The following is a 24,785-nucleotide window of genomic DNA, read 5'->3' on the forward strand; positions in this document are numbered from 1 at the left end:
ACCTCACAGCAATTTGTGAGCCTATTGTCTAGAAAATGTGGGATCCTCGACGTCTCAGAACCCTATGGGCAGCCACGGCCTGTTACAGGGATAGTTTTTTCTATACAATGTTAATAAAAATTTAATTCGAAAAAATAACTAAGATATTTATTAACAAATGGTACATATAATCTTGAATTTGCTACAATATCCTGCAACATAATAACATACTAAAATAGGAGTATTCAAACTTAACACTACAGAGCTTTATTTACAATTACACTAAGGATTAGTGTCTTCTAGCATGTAACGCCTTGTAGCATGTTAGATATTTGCGAACTTGTAGGGGGGGGGGCGCTGTCTCCACATTTACGAGGAAGCAGCGCGTTCCACTAAAACTTAATAAATATCTACAAGGTTACACGGCGTCACATAAATAATAGTAACTCTCGTTTGAAAAATCAATTTTAAACATTTATCTAACCGTCGAACACACTTTTAGAACAAAACACTTCGAATTATATAATAATAATAATAATAAGAAGAAGAAGAAGAAGAAGAAGAAGAAGATTGGTTTTGCGAAGATGGTACGCTCAACTGTAAAAGATAAAGTTGTCCCTGTACTTAATTAAGCACTACGCCATGAAGACGTATAGGAGAGTGGATGTACAGATCCACATATTCTTGACCTCGGCTCTAGTTGGAGGCGAGTGGTCAGCCTCGACCTCTTTATCCCCGCTGAAAATCCTCCAGTTCCCATTGGATAGGGGGCTGGAATATCAACTAAATACACTTTGATAGTAATGATTCTGCATTACTAGTTTCACATAAAACAATAGGAGTGTCATATGTTATAACAGTCAAGTAATTGCTGTAAATTTATTTAAGTATATAATAGTCTATATACAGAGTGGGCAGAAAGACTCTTCACATATTCGGAAACTTATTTTGAAGCAATCAAGCAAAGACACAACATCCAAATATTTAGACACTAAACTACAGTTGATAAATTTATATTACGACTTACATGAAATCGATTTGTGCACGTTTTGTAATTCTATGCATATAAAGATGCTACTCCAGTTCCATCCATAAATTTTGCAGCAAATAACGTGTTTGTAAAATTAGAAGGTACTTAAATGATGAATGTACTTCAAATTCCGTACGGTAGCGTCTCTGCACCCGTTTCACGCATTTGGTTTTGTTAAACAACAGAATGTAATTCAATTTTAGCAGAGATGTCTCCATTTTCTTTACTACAGTGCCCCTGGCGCCAAATCACTACAACTGCATGTGCAGGTTTTGACTCAAAACTTTGACAGTTGTAATCTAATGTGTTAGATCTGGTATATATATTTTATTCTTTCAGAATAAATTTATTAAATTGTAAAGGCCGTTTATGCTCACCTCGTATACGTTTATTAAAATAATGACAGTAAGACTTAAGGACAGCAAAAAGAATTACCATAAAGGTGGAAGTGAATCGCCTCACTAAAAATCATTACCGGTATGAATTCCCCATACTAATTGGATTCACGCTCTCTGACAGACGGCGGAAGTCTCTCCGGCTGCGAGAAGTCGGGGAAACGCTCTTAGCAGCATAAGGTAAGGAGCCAATAGTCGTGCAGGGGAGTTACCTACTGTTCAGTGCCGCAAAGAGCTTCAGTAACATAGGAAGAGATTCAAGGAGAGATCTGAGTATATAATTTCTGACGATACTGTTGCTGCATTACTGATTTCCAATTCAATGCTGAAAATGGGGTTCAATTCAGAAACCACGTAGCACAGAAGTACCCAGACTAGTGCGAAAACAATTTCTCGGTGATATCTAAGCATATAAATGTATGATTTGAGGTTCTTACAGCGGTGGCTATGAACAGTCCCATATTCTGGTATATAAAGGAGAGTAGATTTTTGAAAGTCAACAGATGTTACAATTGAATATGTATCCTCTGACTTCAGGGTCGAAGAGCGTTATATCCCAGAAACTAGAACTTTTCATAAACAAGTACACTTTGAGATAATACCATTTCCATCACACTATTTCCAGACTGTGAGATGGAAAGAGTTTGAAATGCACAAGCATTCGCATTATTAACTACGGTGGGAATATTTTCTCGGCGATTTCTAACTATAGGATGATTCTAAATTATTGCCGGGGTTTCCGTGACCCATAATTTTCAAACTGGAAGTAACAAAATATTAATAATTAATTCCGAAATATGAAAGTGTATAATAATTGCAGTTGTTATATAATTGTATTTGTAATAGTTTATGTATTCTGTTCATTGCGTGTAGTGTGTTATTTGTGTATTGTGTCTTATTGTATTACCACTGCCACCCGGTAAAAACCATTTGCAATTAAAAATAAATAATAACTCAAAGCGGGTTTCAATCTGTAGAATCAATTATAAATAATGTTAAACAACTTCAATATGCGCACATTTCGTGGCATTTAAGTTTTGAAAATTATAGGCCACGGAAACCCCGAAAATAATTTAGAATCACCCTGTATACACAAATTGAGACAGTATCGTTTCTATCATACTATTCTACATTTCAATGGTGCAAAGAGTTTGTAATGCAGTACTAATTTACGTACTTTCAAGGTGCCCACCTTCGTCCATCAAAGTACATAACTGCACGTTTAAAGCTTCAAGTAAAACATACGCATGAATTATGCCTTGAATTACTTGTGTTCATAATGGTTCAAACGTTCGTTTGAAGTGTAAATGCACTTTTATATCCAACTAAGTAAACATCATCCTCCCCAAGTGTCATATAGACCCTGAACTATTCTTCCGTACAGCACTCAGAGGAATTATTTTAAATAAAGAGGACATGGTCTTTTATTTCAATTTCTCCGTTGCTAATGCAGAGAGGTTAAATTCCCTGACAATGTTAACACGAAAGCCTTGACAAATTTGAACAACTCAGTTAATTATTTTAATAAACACCTGGAACTTGGATAAGAATATAAACACCGATTATTTGCTGTTAGTTTAAATGAATAGCTATGTAACTAACTAAATAAATCAATGGAGCAGAATCCTTTGCGCAGCCTAGGTTCATTATAGTCTTCACAAAAGCACGCCACTGGTTCCTACCATGAACCAAAATATCTAGTTTACATCCTAATATTGTACAATATTTTTGAGATCATATTTTAATATTATTTTCTTGTCCACAACCAAGAGCGCAAACTCTATGTATCTGTCTATGGCCCTACAGCACTTGTGGGCCTTGGCCGCTTTTCCAGTTCCTTAATCTATTCATAGCCGGTAGGCCTCCTGGGACGGGGGATCAGCCCGTCGCAAGGCCTCTACCTACACACAGAAAAACACAAACACAGAATAAACGCACAAGGACATCCATGCCTCAAGTGGGATTCGAACCCAAGATCCCAGTGTTCGAACGGGCGAAAACAGCTCATGCCTTAGACCGAGCTGCCCCTGTGATGGACCGAGGGCCCCGAAATAGTCTCTTAAATTCAATTTTTAGCGACTAAAACTCTCTATACATTTAGAATCTCCAAAATTCACATTATCTGTTCACCACATCACACTTACATGAAAACCTCTAAGGATAACAAACTCAGTGTAACACATAAGGCGCAATTTATTTCACTGCCTTTACATGTTTCAGCCCATGAACCTGGAGAGCGCCGTCGCTACAGCGACTGGCTACAGGCTGCACGGTAGAGGGATCGGAGTTCGATTCCGGACAGGGGCAAGATTCTCTCCTCTCCACGTCGTCCAGACCGGCTCTGGGGCACACCCAGCCTCCTATCCAATGGGTACTGGAGACAATTTCCCCGGGGATAAAGTGGCTGGGGCGTGAAGCTGACCTCTCACCTCCAACTAGTGCCAAGGTCAAGAATATGTGGATCTACACATACACTACCCCATACGCCTTAATAGCGCAGTGCTTAATTAGTTACACACACGGACAACTTTACCTTTATACGTTTCAGCCAATATGGGTCAACTTCAGAAGGCATACATTAAAATGAAGTGCTTTAAAATTGCTGTAAGAATGTTTTAAATATTTACTTTTAAGCATATTCCGAAATAAAGAAATGAGTACTGTGCTTCCTGTACACTAAAATGGCGACCACATTGGCTTTCAGGTGATTTCCTTAACCTGAGGTGATTGAAAGAATGTTTGTTGTGGTACTAATTGGATATTTTCTACTACAGCTGTTCCCGCTTCATAATTCATGTTGGGGTAAAGCGGCCGGCGAGGGAAGCTGACCACTCACCTCCATCTAATGCCAAGGCCCATGATAGTGGAGGTATATCTCCACCCCTCCCTAAGTCTTCATGGTGTGAATAATTAATTAAAGTCAGGTCTTGCCACGGTTTCCCACAGAACCAGCCATTTTTCCTTCACAACGTCATTTTAAATTTGGAAATTCTTTTTATTCTACTCTATTTTCTGTAAACGTTATGGTCATTATTCTACAGTTTTAAATCTCTTCTCTCAGGCATAATACACATAGGACTTGTTCTGCTTTCCCATTTCTTACAATACCCCACTGAGTCGATGGTTCCAATTCTCTTCAACAGAGCGCTCTGGCAAATCTGATACTGCATAACCGCCTATTCCCAAGTTCCGTATAAAAATAAGAGCGCTGAAAAAAACATCACTCCTTATTCTATCTTCGTGTTCTGCATTCCATTCACCTTCTGATAGTCCTAACTAAAATAGTTCATTATTCGTGCTACAGACTACGCCACTTCATTATTTTTAATTTACTCTCCAACGAGCGGCGTGCCGGGATATAGAACAAGCATATAAGAGAGGATGGATGCTGTGACGTGGTGCCTGATTTTGGCTACCGCGCTCCTCATGGGACGGTGGTAAGTAAGGATGGAGAAATGATTGAATAAAGATTAAATCAGATCTGAGTTATTCATGAGAAGTCACCAGTTGCTCAGCCACTCAGCAATTTCTCAACATTTTATGAACCCATAAAGTTCATTTCTGTGTTTACAAAAGCTTTTCTTTTCCTGTATCACATGTCCAATCCATATCATCCTGTCCTATCTCTTTAAGATTCATTTTAATATTATCCTCCCACCAACATTCAGGTCTTCCTAGTGATCTCTGGCTTTCCCACACCATATTTCCATATGCATTCACCTTATTCTCATGCACGCTACATGCCCTGCCCATCTCATCCTCCTTGACGTGGGTATTCTAATTAAAATTGGCGAAAAGTATATTTTTTCAAACCTCTTATAATTCTATCGCTCTTCGGCCCCAAATGTCCTCCTCAACACCCTGTTCTCAAACAACCTCAGTGGCGGAGTAACGACTAGCAGGGGAAAGCCGAAGAAAGTCAGGGACAAACAGCTCGAGTAGCGCTTCATGCAGCATGAATCTTACAGTAGCCTGGTATTGAACTCGAGGCTTTGCTGTGAAAAGACAGAGCCTAACCGCCTAAACTACGACACCGCCTATTTATTCAACTATAATTGGGTACGTGATCCCCCGCCCCCCGAATTTCTCTCTCTTCTTCCGTGTAAACTTTGTAGTCCCTCACTGCCCTCAACTTTCTCGTTCCTTTGCTTCATTCACTGAAACCTCTGGTGGTAAACATATCAGGTCCTGTTATAATAAAGAGCACCTGCGGGCCATTATGTAACTACTTTATTTTCAGTGGCTCTTCCAGCCCATTCAGGGCCCAGGCCTCTTATTCAGTTCCGTAATCATTTTTTACAGACAGTAGGACTGCTTGGACAAGTCATCAGCCCACCGCAGATCCGCTACTTAACACAGGACAACACAAACACGGAATAAACGCATACTCAAAAAGAAACATCCATGACCTGAGTGGGATCCCAGGATCCCAGCGTCAAAGAGAGCGAACACATTACATACCTTAGACCGCTCGGCTACCGTGGCCGGCTTATGTAACTACATGGAGTCGTAACTAAAGCTAAAATACTTCAACCTTATATCTTCCCTTTATACAGAATGTCCTAGGGGGTGAGATCAAAATTTTGGGAAGTCACAGTCTCGGTCATCTAAATTGGGATTGACGTATGACCCCACTGGCGAAGGGTGGCTGAAAGAAAATGGATCAGTCACACACATCCTATGTGATTGTGGGGCCATAGCTCATTTAAGGTTTCGTCACCTGGGCCAGTTTTTTTATGGAACCGTGACTATTATGACGCCTCCATAAACAACGTCCCATATTTCATTTCAAGTGCAGGATTGATAAAAGGTTAATCAGAAAATGTGACACACAACAAATCATTGAAGGTCACAGCACAAGGGCCGGATTATTACGGGCCCCCCATTATTCATTTATTCATTCATTCGTTCGTTCATTCATCGGTTATTCTAAGCAAAAACGTCTATGTACACGTGTCCTATTCCAAACGGTTTCTGAGATACAGCTATTTCACTGTACAGACGAGCAACATGCCATGTCCTCACACGAGTTGCAAAGTGCATTGATGCTGAAGGTGGAATTTTCGGAAATGTACTATACTAGGTAAACTGTACCAACTTTACCACTTGAACAATAAAAATCGGAATTAGAAATAGTACGTAATATCTCTTTACCTTTATATTTGCTTCTCTTCAACGTTGTGCGTTCCACTTATTCGGTATTTATATCCCAGCAGTGGGACGCGAACCACCGCTTCAGAAACACTGATTTAGAAGGCGCTACGATAGACAAACAAACAAAAGGAAGAATTCTGCAGATTTAAACTGAGAATTGCAACTTCTTTGTGTACACTAAGCAAGTTAACCGTCAGGCGCGTATTGTAACTTAATTAAGAGAGAAATCTGAAGTGGCTTACAAAGGACATTGAGAATAAAAAAAAAGGAATTTCAACTTTATCTTAAAATATATCTCGCCATTTCCAAACAAATCCTCCATCTTTGTCGAATTACACCCTTACATTTCCATCAAGTCCTCACCTCCAGAAACTTTTACTGATAACATGATTACTTCTCTCCATCAGGAAAATAAGATTAATCGATTGTTAAGTTTGAGTCGACTTGTGTGTCGAAAAGATCGTGGAGTAAGAGCACGGATAGAAAGAAGAAAGCTTTTGTCTTAAGTCGAAGTTTTCAGAGAATCTGTGATCCAACATTTCACTGCTTTCTCGACCCAGCCACACAAAATCTCTCGTTACAGTAATGTTCCGTGGTACAGATAAATAAGTCAACCGTGGAAGATTGATGACCATGGATTTCATACTTAAGTTTTCATATAGTAAATTCCAACATTTTCTTCTGTCGGAGTGCTTATGCGGGCGGATTTGTGGATACCTAATATTACGCCGTATTTTGTATACGACACGACGCAAAAATATCAAGACTGAGGAAAACAACTATTTCCATGCACTGTATTTGGTCTCTTGACACTTCTTTATAAAGGAAACATTACGTTACGTATAATAAATGTCTACATTAACAGGAGATCGTTTGAAAGAATTTCTCATTAACTTCACACACAAAAACACATTAGCAAAATTGAAACAATTCTTTTTTAAATCGCATAGTGGGGATGGAGTCCAGCTGGGTCGACTCGGCAATTCGACCACTCATTGGCCTACTGCACCTGCCCCGGTTGATTATGATGATGGAGAAATTGGTGGAATGAACATTGGCAGGGGATTCCTAAGTACTCGGAGAAAACCTGCCCCAGCGCCACTTTGTTCACCATAAATCCCACTTGAACAGACCCGGGCTCAAACCCGGCCCGCCGCGGTGGGAAGCCAGCGACTAACCGCTTGAGCTATGGCGCGGCAAGAAATTGGAAACAGGTGAAATCGCATTATAAATAAAAGTCACGTGTCTATCGTCTTCTTAATGTCGTAGTCCAGTGTTCTGGTACTCCGGGTTCCGACTCGGGAGATCCCATGCTCGAATTTTGACACGGTCAACAGCTCTTATGCCTGAGGTCCTACGTTTTTTTATCAGCACTTAAAGATACATGTACATTAAATTAAGCCATGACTGCGTCTTTCCCAATCACTTCCAATTCATTAACAATCTTATTATTCGATCCTACACAATTTTAGCAATCCATAGCGTCGTTAAGTAACAATGACACAACGTACGTACATATTTATCGTTTTTCAATTACTTTTAATATTTACTTTGTTAAGGCGCGTCCACATTACTCGTGCTCGTGTGACTCGCTATGCTCGCGAGTAATGTGGACGAATGACAAGTCACGAGACAAGAAAATTTTAAATTTCTAATATAAAAACTATAGCCAATAAATTAAAATACGACTACAGCCTATACACATTACGAGTAAATATACGGATCCTCAAGCGCCGAAGCCTGGCGAGCAACTGAAGTAGTGTGGACGAAGATTTACGGGCAGAAGTACAAGCCAGACGAGTCTCCCGACGAGCACAAGCCTGGCGAGCACGAGCACGAGTAATGTGGACGCGCCTTTAAATACAAATACAACACTTTGGTTAGGAAAGTCCAAGAAAAGACGCTGTTTCGGAGAACTTGGCGTAGATTATAAAAATAGTAGTATTCCCCCTTCTGTTTAAAAAAGCACCACACCATGAAAATGTATCGGCGAATCGTGGTTTAGCTCCACTATTATTAACCTCGGCACATGGAGATGAGTAGTCAGCTTCACGCCCCTGACGCTTTACCCCCCCCTCCGGGGAAAAACTCCTGGTACCCATTGGGTAAGGAGACCAAGGAAGGTCTCCGAATAATCGGTCTCTTTGTCAAGTTTTAAACCCGGGCCCTCCCGAATAAGGCGCAAGAGCACTGAACCGCGATGTTTGATGTCTGCAATAAAGCCGCTCTTTTGTACGTCTGTACATTCTACAGAAAGACGTTCAACCGCCGCTGTCTCTCCACATGTGCAACCGTTCCACGCGCTGCAATATCCCATTTTTCTGAAGACTGGAAATAAAATGTCTTTACGATAAATTGCGAGGGAGTTAAAAAAGCAGAGATTTTTTATCTCTCTCATAAGGATTTTAATGATGAACCTCTCGAGCAACAGACGGAGAAAACGTTAAAGGCTGAGGTAGAACAAAGAGATCAGAGAAAGGACGTTAAGTCATCAGTTATGTCCTTCACTTTTTCTGCCAAGGATTATCTCTTAATGACCGGTGCCACTATCATGAATGAATGGCTTTATATGTTCTCTAATATCTCTCTCTGCTCGAACAAAGTCCATACCACATTAGCAGCTTCCATCAAGAACTTCAGATATCAGAAACGAGTTCTATAACAAGTTCTCAGGGTATCCATAACAGATGTCTCTAGTAGCATGTTTCATTATGATCACCAGCCTAGAATACAATTTCGAATTTTTTTTCGGGGGGGGGNAGGGAATGCAAACAAAATTGTGACTGGAAAACTTGAATGGAACTCCGACCACCTGGGAGACCAAGACGTAAATGGTATTACAATACTGAATTATATGTTACGGGGTGCGTTAGGCTGCTTGCTTCACCCTGGTTGCTTAATTTGCTTTTACACTCTCAAAGATGTTGAAATGTGAGTAAATTTTCAACGGACCACGCGGCGTCTCTTCGCAGAAAACAGCAAAAGAAAAAGGGCAAAAGTAAAGTTGTCTCTGTGATTAATTAATCGAGCACTAAGCCATGAAGACGTATGGGGGAGCATAGATATAGCTCCACCATTCTTCTTTTCGGCACTAGATGGAGTGAGTAGTCAGATTCACGCCTCGGCCGCTTTACCCCAGCGAAATCGTCCCTGGTACCCATTGTATTGGAGGCTGTGTGGCCAGCAATGCCAGTTTACAGGCTGTGGAAGGAGAAAATTCTTGCCCCTGCCGGTAATCAAACCCGGGTTGTCTAGTCCGAAACGTGTCGCTATACCGACTGAGCTATCTACAGTACTCTCCAAATTCCTTTCCTTATTCCGTTAGTTTTAAGCCTTGAGTTAAATCAGACTTCAGAGTCTGTACTCGTAGCGCAACATACGAGTACTTCATAAAAGTTGCTTTTACTTCAAAAATTCTATTACGAACTTTAATATATTTGCACGCACTGAAATAACTGAGGTTATAAATATATTTGACAATAACATGGGGTAGATGAGAAGTAGGTGGAGTTCATAAATTACTCTGTGCTGCTCTCCTGTGCATATGAACCTCACTGCACAAGTATATACGAACACAAAATACGGGCCAAAAACGTGTAAATTATGGGCTATATGATGACTAACTGGGGTTCTCCTCCGCTCGGAATATCAATATAAAATTCCGAAAAGAAAACAAGTATATCGGCCTTCTTTGTAACAGGGAACATTTTCAATGCAACTGCTGAAAATTTCCTTAGAAGTGATTAAAATCTCATGTGGGCTGATGTACCCTTCTAATCACAATATTAAATATAATTACAATTAATTTTGTACTTTCATCTTCTTTTTATATTTACAGATTTATTTTTAATTTAACTGGGATTTTATATAATAAAAGATTTTATTCTGCACTTCAAAACTCTTAAAACGACATGAAGAGGTAAAATTTATACAAAAGAAAATACTTTTAAGAATAAAAAATTCTTTACGGTCCCAATTTTTTTATGCTTTTAATTGTATATAAAAATTATATTTAGACCCTAATCCGTATGTACCAAGTGGTATTTTAAACGATTAAATATTGCTATAAAGCTTTAAATATAGTGTACAGTAAAGTTAGTATAAAATGAAATTTCTTTGGGCATGAACGCTTTTCCGTGTCATACAAGTATTTGTTCGACAGCTCTAGTTATATATAGAACTAAAGTAAGCATATGTTGCATTGTTCATGGACCCTGTATTTATATTTTTGTGAAGAAAATAAAGTGTCACAACTTTAGAGTGCTCCAGAGGTCTTTTAACCTAAACCATTCTACAGCCCGACATTAATGGAGAGGTTCGCACTTATAACTTGACAGTCAATTTGTAGAACGGTTTCACAGCGTTGCGAGTTGTGTATTTAACGTAGAGGATATCATTTCGAACAATTTTTGTAAATTCAGCAAGTAATAAAGAAACTTCTAATTGTTTTTGTGCATATTTTACTATCAATTTAACTGAATTTGGGCCAGTATGTATATATTCCCTGTTTCTGACAAATGTGCATTTTATATCTTTCTTTCCGTCATTTTTCTTTCATTCTCTTCTATCCTCCTTCGTTATTTCCCTACGTTTCCCGTCCGTAAAATTAATGTGCACATATTTACAGGAATCGGGCTTAATTATTTTCCATTTTTGGCACAAACACTCAATCATTTTGAAATCAATTCTCTAAAGTCCAACGTAACACACACAATTCTCTCCTAGTAAGTGCAGCATCTTCTGAAATTGACACCGTGTAGTGTGGTAGAAGATTGTGGACATTTCGGTAGAGTGTACTGCCAACATCTTCGGGGTTGAATAATAAGTCAAGCAAGCAACAAAAGGATAAACCCCTAAATACCGATTATGAATAAAGTCAATCCAACCGTTCAGAAGCTATCGATGGGCATATCCATACATACGTACCTGTACATATTGTCAAGGTTTTATGACTCCGTGGCTAATAATAACGGGATTCGGATTGGATGATTGGATTTATGAACGCCTTCCTTTACGGTCACTGTTACAATCAATTACAACAGCTCACAATAAATTACTGCCTAAGACTGGCTCCATTCTGGCTCATTCCCTTTCTTTTGATTCGGTTCTGTACCACTTATAAACTCTGGAGGCGGACCCATAGAAGACACATCCGTTGCCCAGCAATGGGTATATGCGAACCACACAGAAAACACCTCTTCCTCTATTGTTGTATTTACAGCGAGTTGAATAGTAACTAAAGTTATCCGACTGTTGTCTAAGTATTTCCTGCTGCGGGAATATAATGGAACCTCGCTTAAAGAGCACGTCTCATAGCAAGTGATTCGCATAACGAGCCAAACAAATTGTAAAGAGGTGACTCGCTTAACGAGCTACGTTTCGCATAACGAGTGACGAGAGGGGAAGTCCCGGATTGTGCGCTTGCTACATCAGTCTGTGTTTAGCACTCGTTCCGCTAGCATCTTAGTGTCGCTTGTGATCACACATTTTTCCAAACTTGTGTTCAGATATATTATTTGTGCAACGTTTAATAACCCTTGCAAAAGTGTCCCCTAAGAAAAAGCCGCAAAAAGACAGCCATAAGAGAATAAAAATAACCGTAGAAATGAAACGTAAAATCATTGAAAAGCGAGAACGAGGTGTGAGCGTGGCTGATCTAGCACGCACATACAATCGGTCTACATCAACGATTTGCACGATTTGGAGTTGCATTGTGTTTCACAGCAAGAAGTTGTGGAGAAGAGTTTGTCAGAGGAGGAGGAGGAGGTAACAGCAAAGCAACAAATCTTCTGGCGCAATAAGAGAAATGCTGAAAGCATGGGAAACTGTTACATCGTACACTGAGAAGCATCACCCTAATAAGGCAGTGGCTATGCGCGCTACAAATTTATTTAATGATAATGCTGTGTCGCATTTTCACCAAATTTTGAAGCGTCGGCAAAAACAAATGTCTCTAGGCAGCTTTCTAGTAAAAAAATAGATATGTATCATAAATAATTCACTAATTCTTTTGATTTTTTGTTTTGTTTTTTGTTTTCTGCAAATCGAATTCGCATTCCAGGTTGGTTCATTCCGCATAGAAGAAAAGATGAAGATTATTCACGCTCCTTAACAATGTATATATAATTTTCTTTGAATAAACGTTATACATAAAATTTTTTGAGTAATTTTTTTTTTCGGCATGGTACGCATTATCGTATTTTACATTAACTTATATTGGAAAAACTGCTTCGCTTAACGAGTAAGATTCTGGAAAGAATTATGCTCGTTAAGCGAGGTTCCACTGTATATTTAGCGAGTCGTTGCCCAGCAACGGGTCTACATGTCACAATATATACACACACACACACATTCTAAAATCCACTGTTTCGTATTCATGGGTGTTGAAAACGTGTAAATCTAACAAAATCTCGAGATAAATTGTTTTCAAGGTCACAACACTTTCTCAAATTTATTATGCATATAAGTAACTGAAGTAGTTAAATGTCCCTGATTATTATCATTACATTATTCTTCTAACAGAGACAGAATGTTTCATTACTCATATTCCCAACTATTTACAGCAGTGGAGCCGCGTGGTGGTAAGTCTTGTAAATAAAGGCACCTACCGCATTATGCAATAAAGCTAATGTATTACCAATGCGGACATATGTGGTTTATTTATTACAGCTTCCATGACCTCATAGCAACTACAAAATAGAAAACAAAGAAGGAAGACATGAATTTTATATTACAGATGCGTACAATTTTCTAGAATGGCTCAAGTATTTTATACTTATCAAGCTGTAAACATAGGAAAGACTGAAGTCAGTTAGTGGGCCAAGCTTCAAGACACGATACTGCAGAATTTAATTAAGATATATAGAACCACTTACCCGTGATATACCAGAAAGGAGAGTAAGAAGAAGACAGAGGCTAAGATGTCAGCTCTCCCAACTATCCCCGTCACCTGCAAAATGAAAATATATGAAGATATAGTAGACAGCTTGTGGCATGAAACAATTCTACAATTCAGCTGCTAGAACAACAAGGCATCAGGTAGCTCTCATGCAACAAAATTTTATTTGCTATTTCTGTATTTTTTGTTTCATTTAAGCTTATAATGAGAACGCATTATATTTCCTTGTAATTATAATAATTTTCTATATCCTTTTATACATATGAATTTTTGTGAGCGTGGAATTTATTGTCCTCATGCAACTCCAGGCCTTCATAGCAACGAATTTTCAAGGATTAACACGTTCCATAAACGTAAGTTATGCAGCAGATCACGAATGAGTGTGAAGTCTTTTAATGATTCCCTTTTATTCTTTGAGTAGTAATAATATATTAATGTGGCTGAAGAAGACGGTTTACGATTGACGGTGGTGTTATTCCTGGAATATGACGTTAAACGTCGGCCTCGATGTATCATTCGATAACATGTAGGACTGTAAAGGAATAGAGAAGAAAGCAGCGGAAGTTACTAACATGAGAGCTTATGCAACAAATGATGAGATTTCCCGTTGAATTCTAAACTGGGTGTTACACTTGTATGTTTTTATTGATAAGTACTTACGTTCATACATGAGAAATATAGAAAATATCAAAAGTTAACCCCAATAAGTGAGTCATCAGTTCCGGGTGTGTGTAGAAATAGTATTTCATTATAATTATTATTATTATTAATGTGACGTGCCGCAAGGAAGGCCGGACGGTAAAACGTCCATCACTGGTCAACGGCTATAAATTCCTAGGAAAAGCAATATAAACAGCCCGTTGCTTTGGAAATCGCTTAAACAACACGATAACCTAACAGTGTGGTTTCCGCCGTCAAAAAAGGCTAGCAATTCTAAGTACCGAATTGTTTGAGGCAGACACGTATTTCCGTAGCAACGAGAGTCGTCTGCATAGCAACAGCTAAACTGAACATTTCGACAAGGTGACCTCTATCCCGTCCGAGCGTAGGATATAAGCGAAGAACAATTCAGAGGCCCCCTCTCGTCAGAGAGGGCGCCCCAAAAAACAAGACCGTAACTGTCAAGCAGTAATAAATATCTGGTCATGAACCAAGACTTACTGACTGACTGACTGACTGACTGACTGACCGACCGTCAGTCGCAATGTGACTTTGACTTTGACCCAGTCAGTTCGTATCAGACCAGAGAAAGATTCGAAGAGAGCTAAGGACAGTTCACATTCGACGGGAGCTAAGCAGAGGGTTCAGATCCGACAAAGAACAGGAGAAGAACGAAGAGCCAAGACGCTCCACCAAGATTAGCGGAGAAAGTATAACCTTTGAAGCGGAAACGTCTGAAGGCGTTATAAGTGCGAGTGGTTGTGATCGTGAGTGTAAAAAGTGATTTCACAATAAAAGTCTTCGTCTAATCCGAGACCCACATAAATTTCTTGCCGCGTTACCTAGGAAACACGCGACATTATTATTATTATTATTANATTAATGTTTCATTCCTCTATTCGTAATAGCACTTAGTTTAATGATAATGGAATTATTATTACTGTTATAATTATCGCTTATTTGTTTGTTTACTTTTACATTTATTCGTTATTATTTCTTCCAATTACTTAACTGTATTTTGTATTTGACTTCTAATAAGTTTGTATGTAATGTAATTCAGTCATCTACACTGTGCTGAGTCTGTAATTGGCCTTGCGGCTGTTGACTCGGCACATTAATAATAAAGAATTGAATTGAATTGCATTAATTCAAGTCAATTGAATTGAATTGAATTGAATTATTATCATCATCATCATCATTATCATTATCATCATCATCATCATCATCATCATCATCATTATTATTATTATTATTATTATTATTGTTTCTGTCCCCCAATGTTAAGGCTTTCAAAACGGAATATTCATATTGTTACGTGTATTAATGATTATAGACGGGGTTCGGATTGGTAATTGTATTTACTGACCACCTTCAAGCCGTAACTATAATTATAACACTACTGCTGATCTCAACTTTACGCATCACTCCACACTAATCTTCTCAGTCTATTTCTATTAGTCGTATTTACTATCCGTTTCCTGACAACGGATTTATAACGCAGGAACTATACAAGTCTTGCTAAATGGCACACTCCCAATAGCACTGTACTACAGCACACATAAAGTCACACACTATTTTTTTAATGCTAGTGGGGTGGGACTAAGTCCCTTGTACTGCGGCCACTTCTGGCCTATTTACCAGTCCCAGATGATAGGTGAGGGTGATTGTGGAGCAATTGGTGGAATGAAGATTAGCAGGGGAAACCGAAGTACTCGGAGAAAACCTGCCCCAGAGCCACTTTGTCCACCACAAATCCCACTTGACCAGACCCTGGATCGATCCCGGGCTGCCGTGGTGGGAAGCCAGTGACTAACCTCTTGAGCTATGGCGCTGCCAAGTCACACACTAAGTCACAGTCTAATTCCTTCGACTGCTGACTCCCTGAATTCTGATCTACGATGACTGTCTCCAGCTCAAAGTCAAAGTCAAAGTTATGTTACGACCGACGGTCAGTCTTCCAGTCTGTCTTGGAATAAAGCACCTATCTGGGGCTTAACACCAGATCTTTATCACTGTCAGACAGTTGCAGGCTTGTTGATGTGGGGCGCTCTCTCTGACGAGAGGACGGATCTGTCTTTTTCCAGAGTTACAGTCAGCAGTAATAAGTCTGTTGTCAGTACAAGGCCTCTGTCAGTCCAGGCTCAGGACAGCAGATCATGCCCTATCATTAGTAGCTCCTGTTACAACGGCAATAAAGTCACTTGAACGGTCGTATGCTTGACCGCCGCCAAGTTCAAGCCTCTTATATTTCCTGTATCGAGGTTCTCCTTGTCCATTATTGCGAACATCTGCATTTTCATGATTTTGTATGACTTCTGCTTCTGACTCCAACCGAACTACGCTGACTCTTATAAGCTCTAGGCACGGACAATGCACAGAAGACATAACTCTTCCATTTTTGCGTGCGTGCCTGTTAGGGTTCCCACATGATCGCTACCCAGCCAGTCCATTGGCGCGCTGGCTGCTGCCGATCAACGGTCTCGGCACGAACCACACAGAAAACACAGCTCTTGTATTTCTGAACGAATGTTTGTTTGAATGTGCTTACCTAGAAACGGGGTTTTCTCGCTCCATAACTTAATGCTTTGAGCAAATCAGTCACAATATACTATCAAATTTCTGGAGGCACATGGAATTGCAATTTTTTTTAAATAAATCTAAGATTCGAAAATTAGGGCAGTCATGATATGTTCCTAAATGAAAACTCAAAATATTTTATGTATTACTATCCCAACAAGTTAAAATTTATTCAGTTCTCCAGATTTCAATTTCTTTTGTAGTCTATCTCTCTTATATCCGAATATTTCCCTCGGCACTTCTTCTACGCTCCGTTATGTCTTCTTGACGTGTTGCATAGGCACAATGGAAACTTTATCGTTAGCATTTGCACATGTAGCGAAAGGCAGAGAGACAGGAAGGTATCACTAATTTATTACATAATTTTATACAGTTACTGACGTGTATTATTCAAACATATTGGCACACCGGATTTGACAGACAATAAAAATGTGTGTAATTTATCAGGAATGTGGAATTACGTATACAGCAATTTTAATCCAAACAAGGATAACGAAAATTCGTTCTACCGTGTTAAAACGATACTGGATATCCATATATCATTAGCAAAGACGATGGTGTAGTGTATTTTATTATCTTAGATATAATTGGAGTAAAATTACATTTTACAAAGTGTGATTTCGTCATTAGTGTCGTTCAGGGATTCTGAAACTGATACTAAAGCGAGTATCTTGAACATGTATACATGTTTATTACACACATATGAGTATATATAAAACCCTCTGTAGTTACAGTTAATGGATAACCAACCACCAAACTCCATGCAGCAGAATCCTTCTTAAGAAGCTAATACGTGCTCAAATACTCATTAAATTCCTAGTATTTTACGGAAGACGAAGAATCTTCACAACATCCCGCCAGAGGCCCCCAAGCGCAGCCAGACAATTCATTAGTCTTTCCTGTAAAAACACTGGATTTTTTCAATTGACCTAATCCTTCCAGCCACACTATGGCCCTGGCGTCGACTCAGCCTCTAACAGAAATGAGTACCAGGAATCTTCCTGGGGGTAAATGGTGGCCGGCGAGTGAGGCTGACAACCTCACCGTCATCTGTGAGCTGTCCAGAAAATGTGGGAGTCTCGACGTCTCTCAGGGCCTTGGGCCCCCACGGCCTGTTACAGGGGATAGTTTTATTTTTCATGCATGTCTCATACCTCTCATACATGCTACATTCACTGTACCTCTCTACCATCTTGATTTGATCATTCTAATAATATTTTAGCATGTAGCCCCATTGGTGGGAAAGACAGATGGAAAGAGACCACTGGAACGACCAAGGAGTAGGTGGGTGGACAATGTTAAAATGGATCTTAGAGAGACAGGATGGAATGGTAAGGACTGCAATAATATGGCTCGGGATAGGACCAGTGGAGAGCTCTTGTGAACACGGTAATGAACATTCAGGTTCCATAAAATGCTGGGAAGTTCTTGAGCAGCTGCACGACTGGCGACTTCTCAAGATGGGCACAGCTCCATAAGTGAGTGAATGAATGAGTAGGCCAGTTGCCAGGTAATGGTTCTATAAACAACGGCCGCTGCTAGGAAATGGCTGCAACGGACACGCACACTACAAGAGAGCTGTTTGGAGAGGTGTTTTCTATGTGGTTCATGTTAATGTTATATAACGAGGGTCAGGTGAAGTTAGCAGCCAGTCCGAATAGAGTGGAGTTAAGCTGTGTTAGACAGCTGAGAGTTCAGCAGGTGGAAGCCAATTAATTCAGCTCGGGAACTACACTGAGATAATCAAGAGCCAACGAGGACGTGAAGCCGTGAACAAGGAAGCTGAGGGACGTACGGCGTTGGAAGCCGTTACCAGACAACGACTGGTGAAGACACAGCAGCCTGAGAAGACTTCGTATGTGCTGTAGTGAACTGTAGTGTGTGTGAATTAGCGGTAGCGCTATAGTTACTTGTGGTTTCGTTCTGTACATGTTCAAAAAAGCCAATTGCCAATGAGGCCGCGCCATAGCTCAAGCGGTTAGTCGTTGGCTTCCCATCGCGGAGGCCCGGATTCGATCCCGGGTCTGGCCAAGTGGGATTCGTGGTGGACAAAGTGGCGCTGGGGCGGTTTTTCTCCGAGTACTTCGGTTTCCCATGGCAATCTTCATTCCACCAAATTCTCCATCATCATAATCACATGGGGCAGGCTACAATAGGCCAATCAGTGGCCGCCGTGCCGAGTGGAACCAGTTGGACTCCACCCCCACTAAGAGTATTTAAAAAAAATTACCAATTCAAACCCCGTCTATAGTCACACTAAATCACGTGACAATATTTTACGAGTGCAAAGTACGAAGCCCAATATACAGTTTTTCTCAAGTTCCTATTTTTTCATACCAGTCAGGTTCGAGAAACAGCAACCTGAAAGCAGGATGCAACAAGTCTCGCTAATACTCCGTGTGACAGCACTCTGTTACAAGAAACCGTCCTCTAACACGCCACGTATGTGTATATCAAATATGTTCCATTCGCACAACTCCGTATTTGATCGTCATCAAATGCAATATAAACGCGTACACTGCATAGAAAATAAGCGTACAGTCTGTCTATAACATCTTTAAGAGTACGTCATACATTGAAAGGGTAGCTTCATGGTACATAAGTCCCATGTTTTCAAAATCTGCGGTATGGCGATTTTGGTTCCAGTGGCCTACAACTTTCTATTAATGACTTAACTTATCTATGTCACTATATTATGATGAAGTAACCTCGAAGATATTTCAGACATGTAAAAAAAAAAAGTAAAGGTTTCCGTGTAACAGGCCGTGGAGGCCCATGGGGTTGTGAAATGTTGAGGCTCCCACTTGTTTTAGACAGTCGGCTCACAGATGGCGGTAAGGTTATAGCCTTACGCGCCGGCCGCCCTTTACACCCCAGAATATTCCTGATAATAATTTATGTTAGAGACTGAGTCGACCCCATGGCATAGTGTGGCTGGAAGGATTAGGTAAATTGAAAAAGAAACTTCATCGGGATTCCATCCCGCGACCTTCTGGTTTGTAGCATAGTGCCTCAACCAACTACGCTACCGCGTGTCCCTATTTCAGACATGGTATCAGATAACTATTTTTCTCCTCGTTAAAGCTACAATATTTGTCCGAAATATTTCTTAGTCTGTTAAAATATTTATTAAAATAATAATAGGCAAACATATAGCCAGTCTTCCACGCAAAATCGTAACCCGTATCCTCCAGTACGAACCAGAATGGTATTTGGTTTATGAATTCTCAATATCAAAATCCGATCAACCGTAATTCTGCTTGTATAGATGAACGGACGACATTAAGGCTAATATGTGCTCAGGAATTACAGTAAAAATCGCCTATAAAATAATCCGATTTACTAATGTGATGTCATCTTTTATTCAATTCTACTTATGTCCATAAATCTCACATTGTACAAAAAAAAACTTAACGTAAGTTGATCATAAAAAAAGTATGCATATTCGCACAGTCACCATGTTGGCACTTTTGATGGTGGGAAACTGGCACTGCAGGGTGTTCATACAAATTTTAATGAAGAATCCATAAAATGATCCAAAATCTATATAATGTATCACAATAGTGCGGCCAATCTGAACCTTCCTTTCATTAAAATTACGAAAGAGGTTAAAATATAATGAAGTCCTTGTCTACGGGCCGGTATATCCGAAAGAAGTAGTCATACACGTATATGAAATATCAACCACGAAAACTTGGGGCCAAAATTTTGCAGGCTGTCACATCACGGAAGTGGGCATCATAATAAATCCTTATCACCCCGCTACCATGCGCAAGTTCACATTCGCACATGATAAGTAAACATACACACTAGATGAGTGAGCCGCTATGCTGCAAGCCGGAAGGTCACGGGTTCGAATCCCGATGAAGTCATTGGATTATTTAATTGACCTAATCCTTCCAGCCGCACTCACTCTCGAGCAGAAATGAGTACCACGAATCCTCCTGGGGGGTAAAGAGGGGCCGGCGCGCAAAGCTGACAACCTCACCGTCATCTGTGAGCCGATTGTCTATAAAATGCGACAGCCTCGACGTCTCGCAACCCTATGGACATCCACGGTGTGTTACAGAGATAGCTTTGCCTTACCTTAAAGTTTTAGCATCATTTACGTTCATGACATGATAACACGTGTATAAACAAGATATCAATGTTTAACCATCTGAGGCATCAATTTAATTTCAAATGTATTTATGAATGTAGCTCCTACATAACAGAAAACACCCTGCATCTAGTTTACAAAGATAGCATAGTGAATACGTTTCAGTTAACTGTTTAAAAGTTACAGTTCTCTGGAATATGACGCCGTGTAGTATGGTATTTAAAAATCCAGTTCCCTCAGTACAGAAAGCACACTGCGTCTTCTTTACAAAGACCAGCTAGTTAATGCTATGATTCTGTATTTCAGCATCCCGTTGCAATTGTTCAACTTAATGTCCATTATTTATCGTCCGTCAATATTGCAACAGTCTTCCATTCACCACTCAATTTTTAATTTAACATTATACACCTTGACACTACATGTTTCGGCCACAAACTGTCATCTTCAGGTGTCTTGATATGATACAAATATTTTATTAAATTGTGTTAAAACTGCTACACTGTCTTAGTTCGTGTTAAAATCACACGCTGTGGTCCTCTTTTCAAGGCAAAAGCCGATAAAATTCTTTAAAGTTTCTATTATACCCACGCTATTTTGGTACACATTATTTCACTTCATACGGGGTGTCGTCCATTTTCATAAATGTATGTCTGTCCAGTGTGTTTTGTCTCGGCAGCTTGCCCCTCACGTTCGTAGCCTACTTTTCAGTTATGACCGCCATATGCCCCTGGTTTGAGTGTTTCCTCCACAGCGTGTGGTGCTGTCTTTACTAGTGCCGATGCGGTGTAACTGTTCCTGCATTTATATGCCCTTGTTGAGGAGTGGGGAGAGATGGGGGAGAGAGGGAGAAGTATAGTGTTATGTTGTGTAATTTTGTATAGTATTTCAAATATAGGGTTTTGTGTGTGTCGATGTTGGTGTCATTCATATGTAAATCTTTTTTACTACTTTTGTAAATATGATATTTCTCAAGTGTATTTAGATATTTTCCTTTTCTTCCGGTTGTTATGGTTTCCATAGTGTCTGCTATTGTGCCATACCTGGGTCCGGTGTTCAATATATGACTCGAATATCCTGAGTTACTATTGTTACCTTTTATGTCGTGAATGTGTTCTTTATATCTGGTCTTGAATGTTCTTCCTGTTTGTCCCACATATTTCAATGGACAATCTAAACCTTTCATTTGATAAATTCCACTTCTATTATACAGAGTGATTCAGAAAGATGGACACAATTTCAATTGACTATATTTCCTGAACTGTATGTTGCATTTGAATTCTGTAAAGTAAATTTGAAAGAGGATGTTACAAAGTTTCTAGTACTACCGCTAGTGCCCTCCATCACTGCGTCCCGGGCCGATCGCGTGTATCGGAGGAGAACGTGGAGTGCATTCGAGTGAACTTTGAGCGCAGCCCAATGAAGTCAACCCGTAGTGCTGCTAGCAGAGAACTTGGACTATCGCAAACAACTGTGTGGCGTGTACCACCTCTTCCCACAAATTTGAATGACCTAAGAAACTGTATCACAGCTGCGTTGAACTCAGTGACGCAAGATATTTGTCATCGAGTGTAGGATGAATTCAGCTACCGTCTAGATGTTATCCGTGCAGCCTGAGGAGGGGGGGGGACATTGAACACCTATAAACTTCCATGTATGTATAATCAAGTGTAATTTACAGAATTCAAATGTAACATATCATTCAGGAAATATAGCCAATTGAAATTGTGTCCATCTTTCTGAATCACCCTGTACTTATCTATTTGCGGCTGTGGCTTTAGTATATTTTGTATTGTGTTCCGCGTTAAAGTAAAAATTGAGTGGTGAATGCAAGAGTGTTGCAATATTGACGGACGATAAATAATGGACATTTAGTTAATGCTACTTAAAGATTATGGTCCTTTGGTTGTCACGCCAAGAAATCTGGTTAAGTAGGTCCATCTGCCAGATTTCACGGCGTCGCATCCCATTCTTGACTTTAACACTATATGGAGGTGAGTGGTCAGATTTATGCCCCGGCCGTTTCATCCTCCCCGGGGGTAAAAACCTCCGGTATCCATTGAAGAGGAGGCTGGGCGAGCCCCAGAACCAGTATGGACGCTGTGGATTATAGAAAATCGCTTGCCTCTGCCAAGATTCGAACATCGGCCGTCCAGCTCGTAGCCCGTAGCTATACCGGCTTAATATTATGCTTTACGGACGCTAAAAATGAAACAGTAAGAAAGAACGGTTATGAAGGGTAGTAATAATTCAAGCATGTGATTTTTAGACTGAAAGAATTTGTATCTGCTTGCACCAAAAAAAGGGCCACGCAATTGGTGTAAAATATAAATGACGCATAAGACATCAAACAGTACAGCTCGAGTCACACCAGCGTTATCACAGCCTTCTACATTACCACGAACAGCAAAGGACGTAGTAATGGAAAGATTTCCATTGGCCTTATCTATATGACGTCATGAAATGGCTGATCATTTCGTTTTCCTCTGGAGTTTTTAACCTACTCAAGCAATCTTGAGAGAGGGAGGGAGTGCCATCCGTGTACCCTTCTGATGCGCAAGTTGTATAGTTTCCTCCTCCATCTTGTGGGGATCCCATTTTCGCTTAACACTCGCTAAACTTGTTCTCTACTCCATCTCTGCCAAGAGTTGTTCGCTTGCCAAATGCTTTAAGTAGACTGTTAGGTAACATAACCCAAAACTTTGCCCAAGTTTACATTTCAAGTAGCTCAGTATAAACTTCTTCGTCGGTGTCACCAACAAAGGCGGATTATTCCCAACAGTGTCATTTCCTCAAAGTCTAATTAAATTATCAAATTTCGTTTACATTTAAGTTTATGGCGGGGGCACGCGGTAGTGTGGTTGGTTGAGCCGGAAGGACGCAGTTTCGATTCCCGATGAGGCCATTTGATTTTTCAGTTGACCTAATCCTTCCATCCGCACAATGGTCTTCGGGTCGACTCAGCCTCTAACAGAAATGAGTACCAATAATCTTCCTGGGGGATAAAGAGTGGCCGGCGCCTGAGGCTGATAACCTTACCGTCATCTGTGAGCAGATTTTCTAGAAAATGTCGGAGCCTCGACGTCTCACTACCCTATGGGCCTCCACGACTTCTTACAGGGATAGCTTACTAAAGTTTAAAATGGTCGAAAGTATGTTACAAATTCAAAGTTATTAAAAGGCTGGACTGGACCGAGTTCAGAGACAAAGTACTCTCCAATTATTCTGTCTCCGGCTCTACAAGCTGGAAAAATAGGGAGGGCAAATACTTACCTAGTGTTCAGTGAACATTGACGTTGATGTAAGGTTACTGTACTGTTCATAGCGAAAACACTGTCCGCATGGCAAGTGTGGTAACTAAACAATATATTCATTCTTCTACACTCATGTATATATATATGTATTTACAATTTTTATCTGTTTAAAATGCTATATTATCAAAATCAGCTAAGGCATTTTTTAAGAAAGGAAGTTTAGTGAGGAACCTACCCTATTTCTATTGAAGAATGAAAGTATCGTCCATCAAGTGTCTCTCACATACATACACACACACACACACACGCGAGTGAAGGTACCACATAACAAGCATACACGTAACCACCATCCGAAAAGTAGGTGTAGTTAGAGGAAAGATACCTATAGCCTTTCTTAGTGCAAGGTAAGGCGGTAAAGTTGTCCTTATGCTTAATTAATTAAGCATCACGCCATGAAGGCGTGTCGGGGAGAGGATGTATAGCTCCACCATTCCTAAACTCGCCACTAAATACAAATGAGTGGTAAACGTCACGCCCCGGCAGCTTTACCTCGGGAAATAGCCCTCAGGAGATTGGGTGGGCTCCAGATTCAGTCTGAACGTTGTGGAGTAGAGAGAATATCGTGCCACTGCCCGGAATCGAACACCAACCGTCCGACCCGTAGCCCGTCGCTATTCTGACTGAGCTATCCCGGCCATAGACTTTCTTGCTGCACATTCATTTAACCAGCTGAATTCATCGC

The 24,785-nt window shown here is 40.1% G+C and overlaps 1 protein-coding gene across 1 annotated transcript in view; it reads right to left on the minus strand.

Annotated features, from left to right (window-relative positions):
* Positions 1 to 24,785, minus strand: part of LOC111874856 (protein O-mannosyl-transferase TMTC1-like) — a 514,456-nt gene that overhangs the window by 172,923 nt on the left and 316,748 nt on the right. The window contains exon 3 of the mRNA XM_023870706.2: positions 13,434 to 13,507. Within this exon, the coding sequence (XP_023726474.1) occupies positions 13,434 to 13,507 (74 nt within the window). The remainder of the gene's footprint in view (positions 1 to 13,433; positions 13,508 to 24,785) is intronic.

This window comes from Cryptotermes secundus, unplaced genomic scaffold, assembly GCF_002891405.2.
Source record: "Cryptotermes secundus unplaced genomic scaffold, Csec_1.0 scaffold160, whole genome shotgun sequence".
Taxonomy (NCBI): Eukaryota; Metazoa; Arthropoda; class Insecta; order Blattodea; family Kalotermitidae; genus Cryptotermes; species Cryptotermes secundus.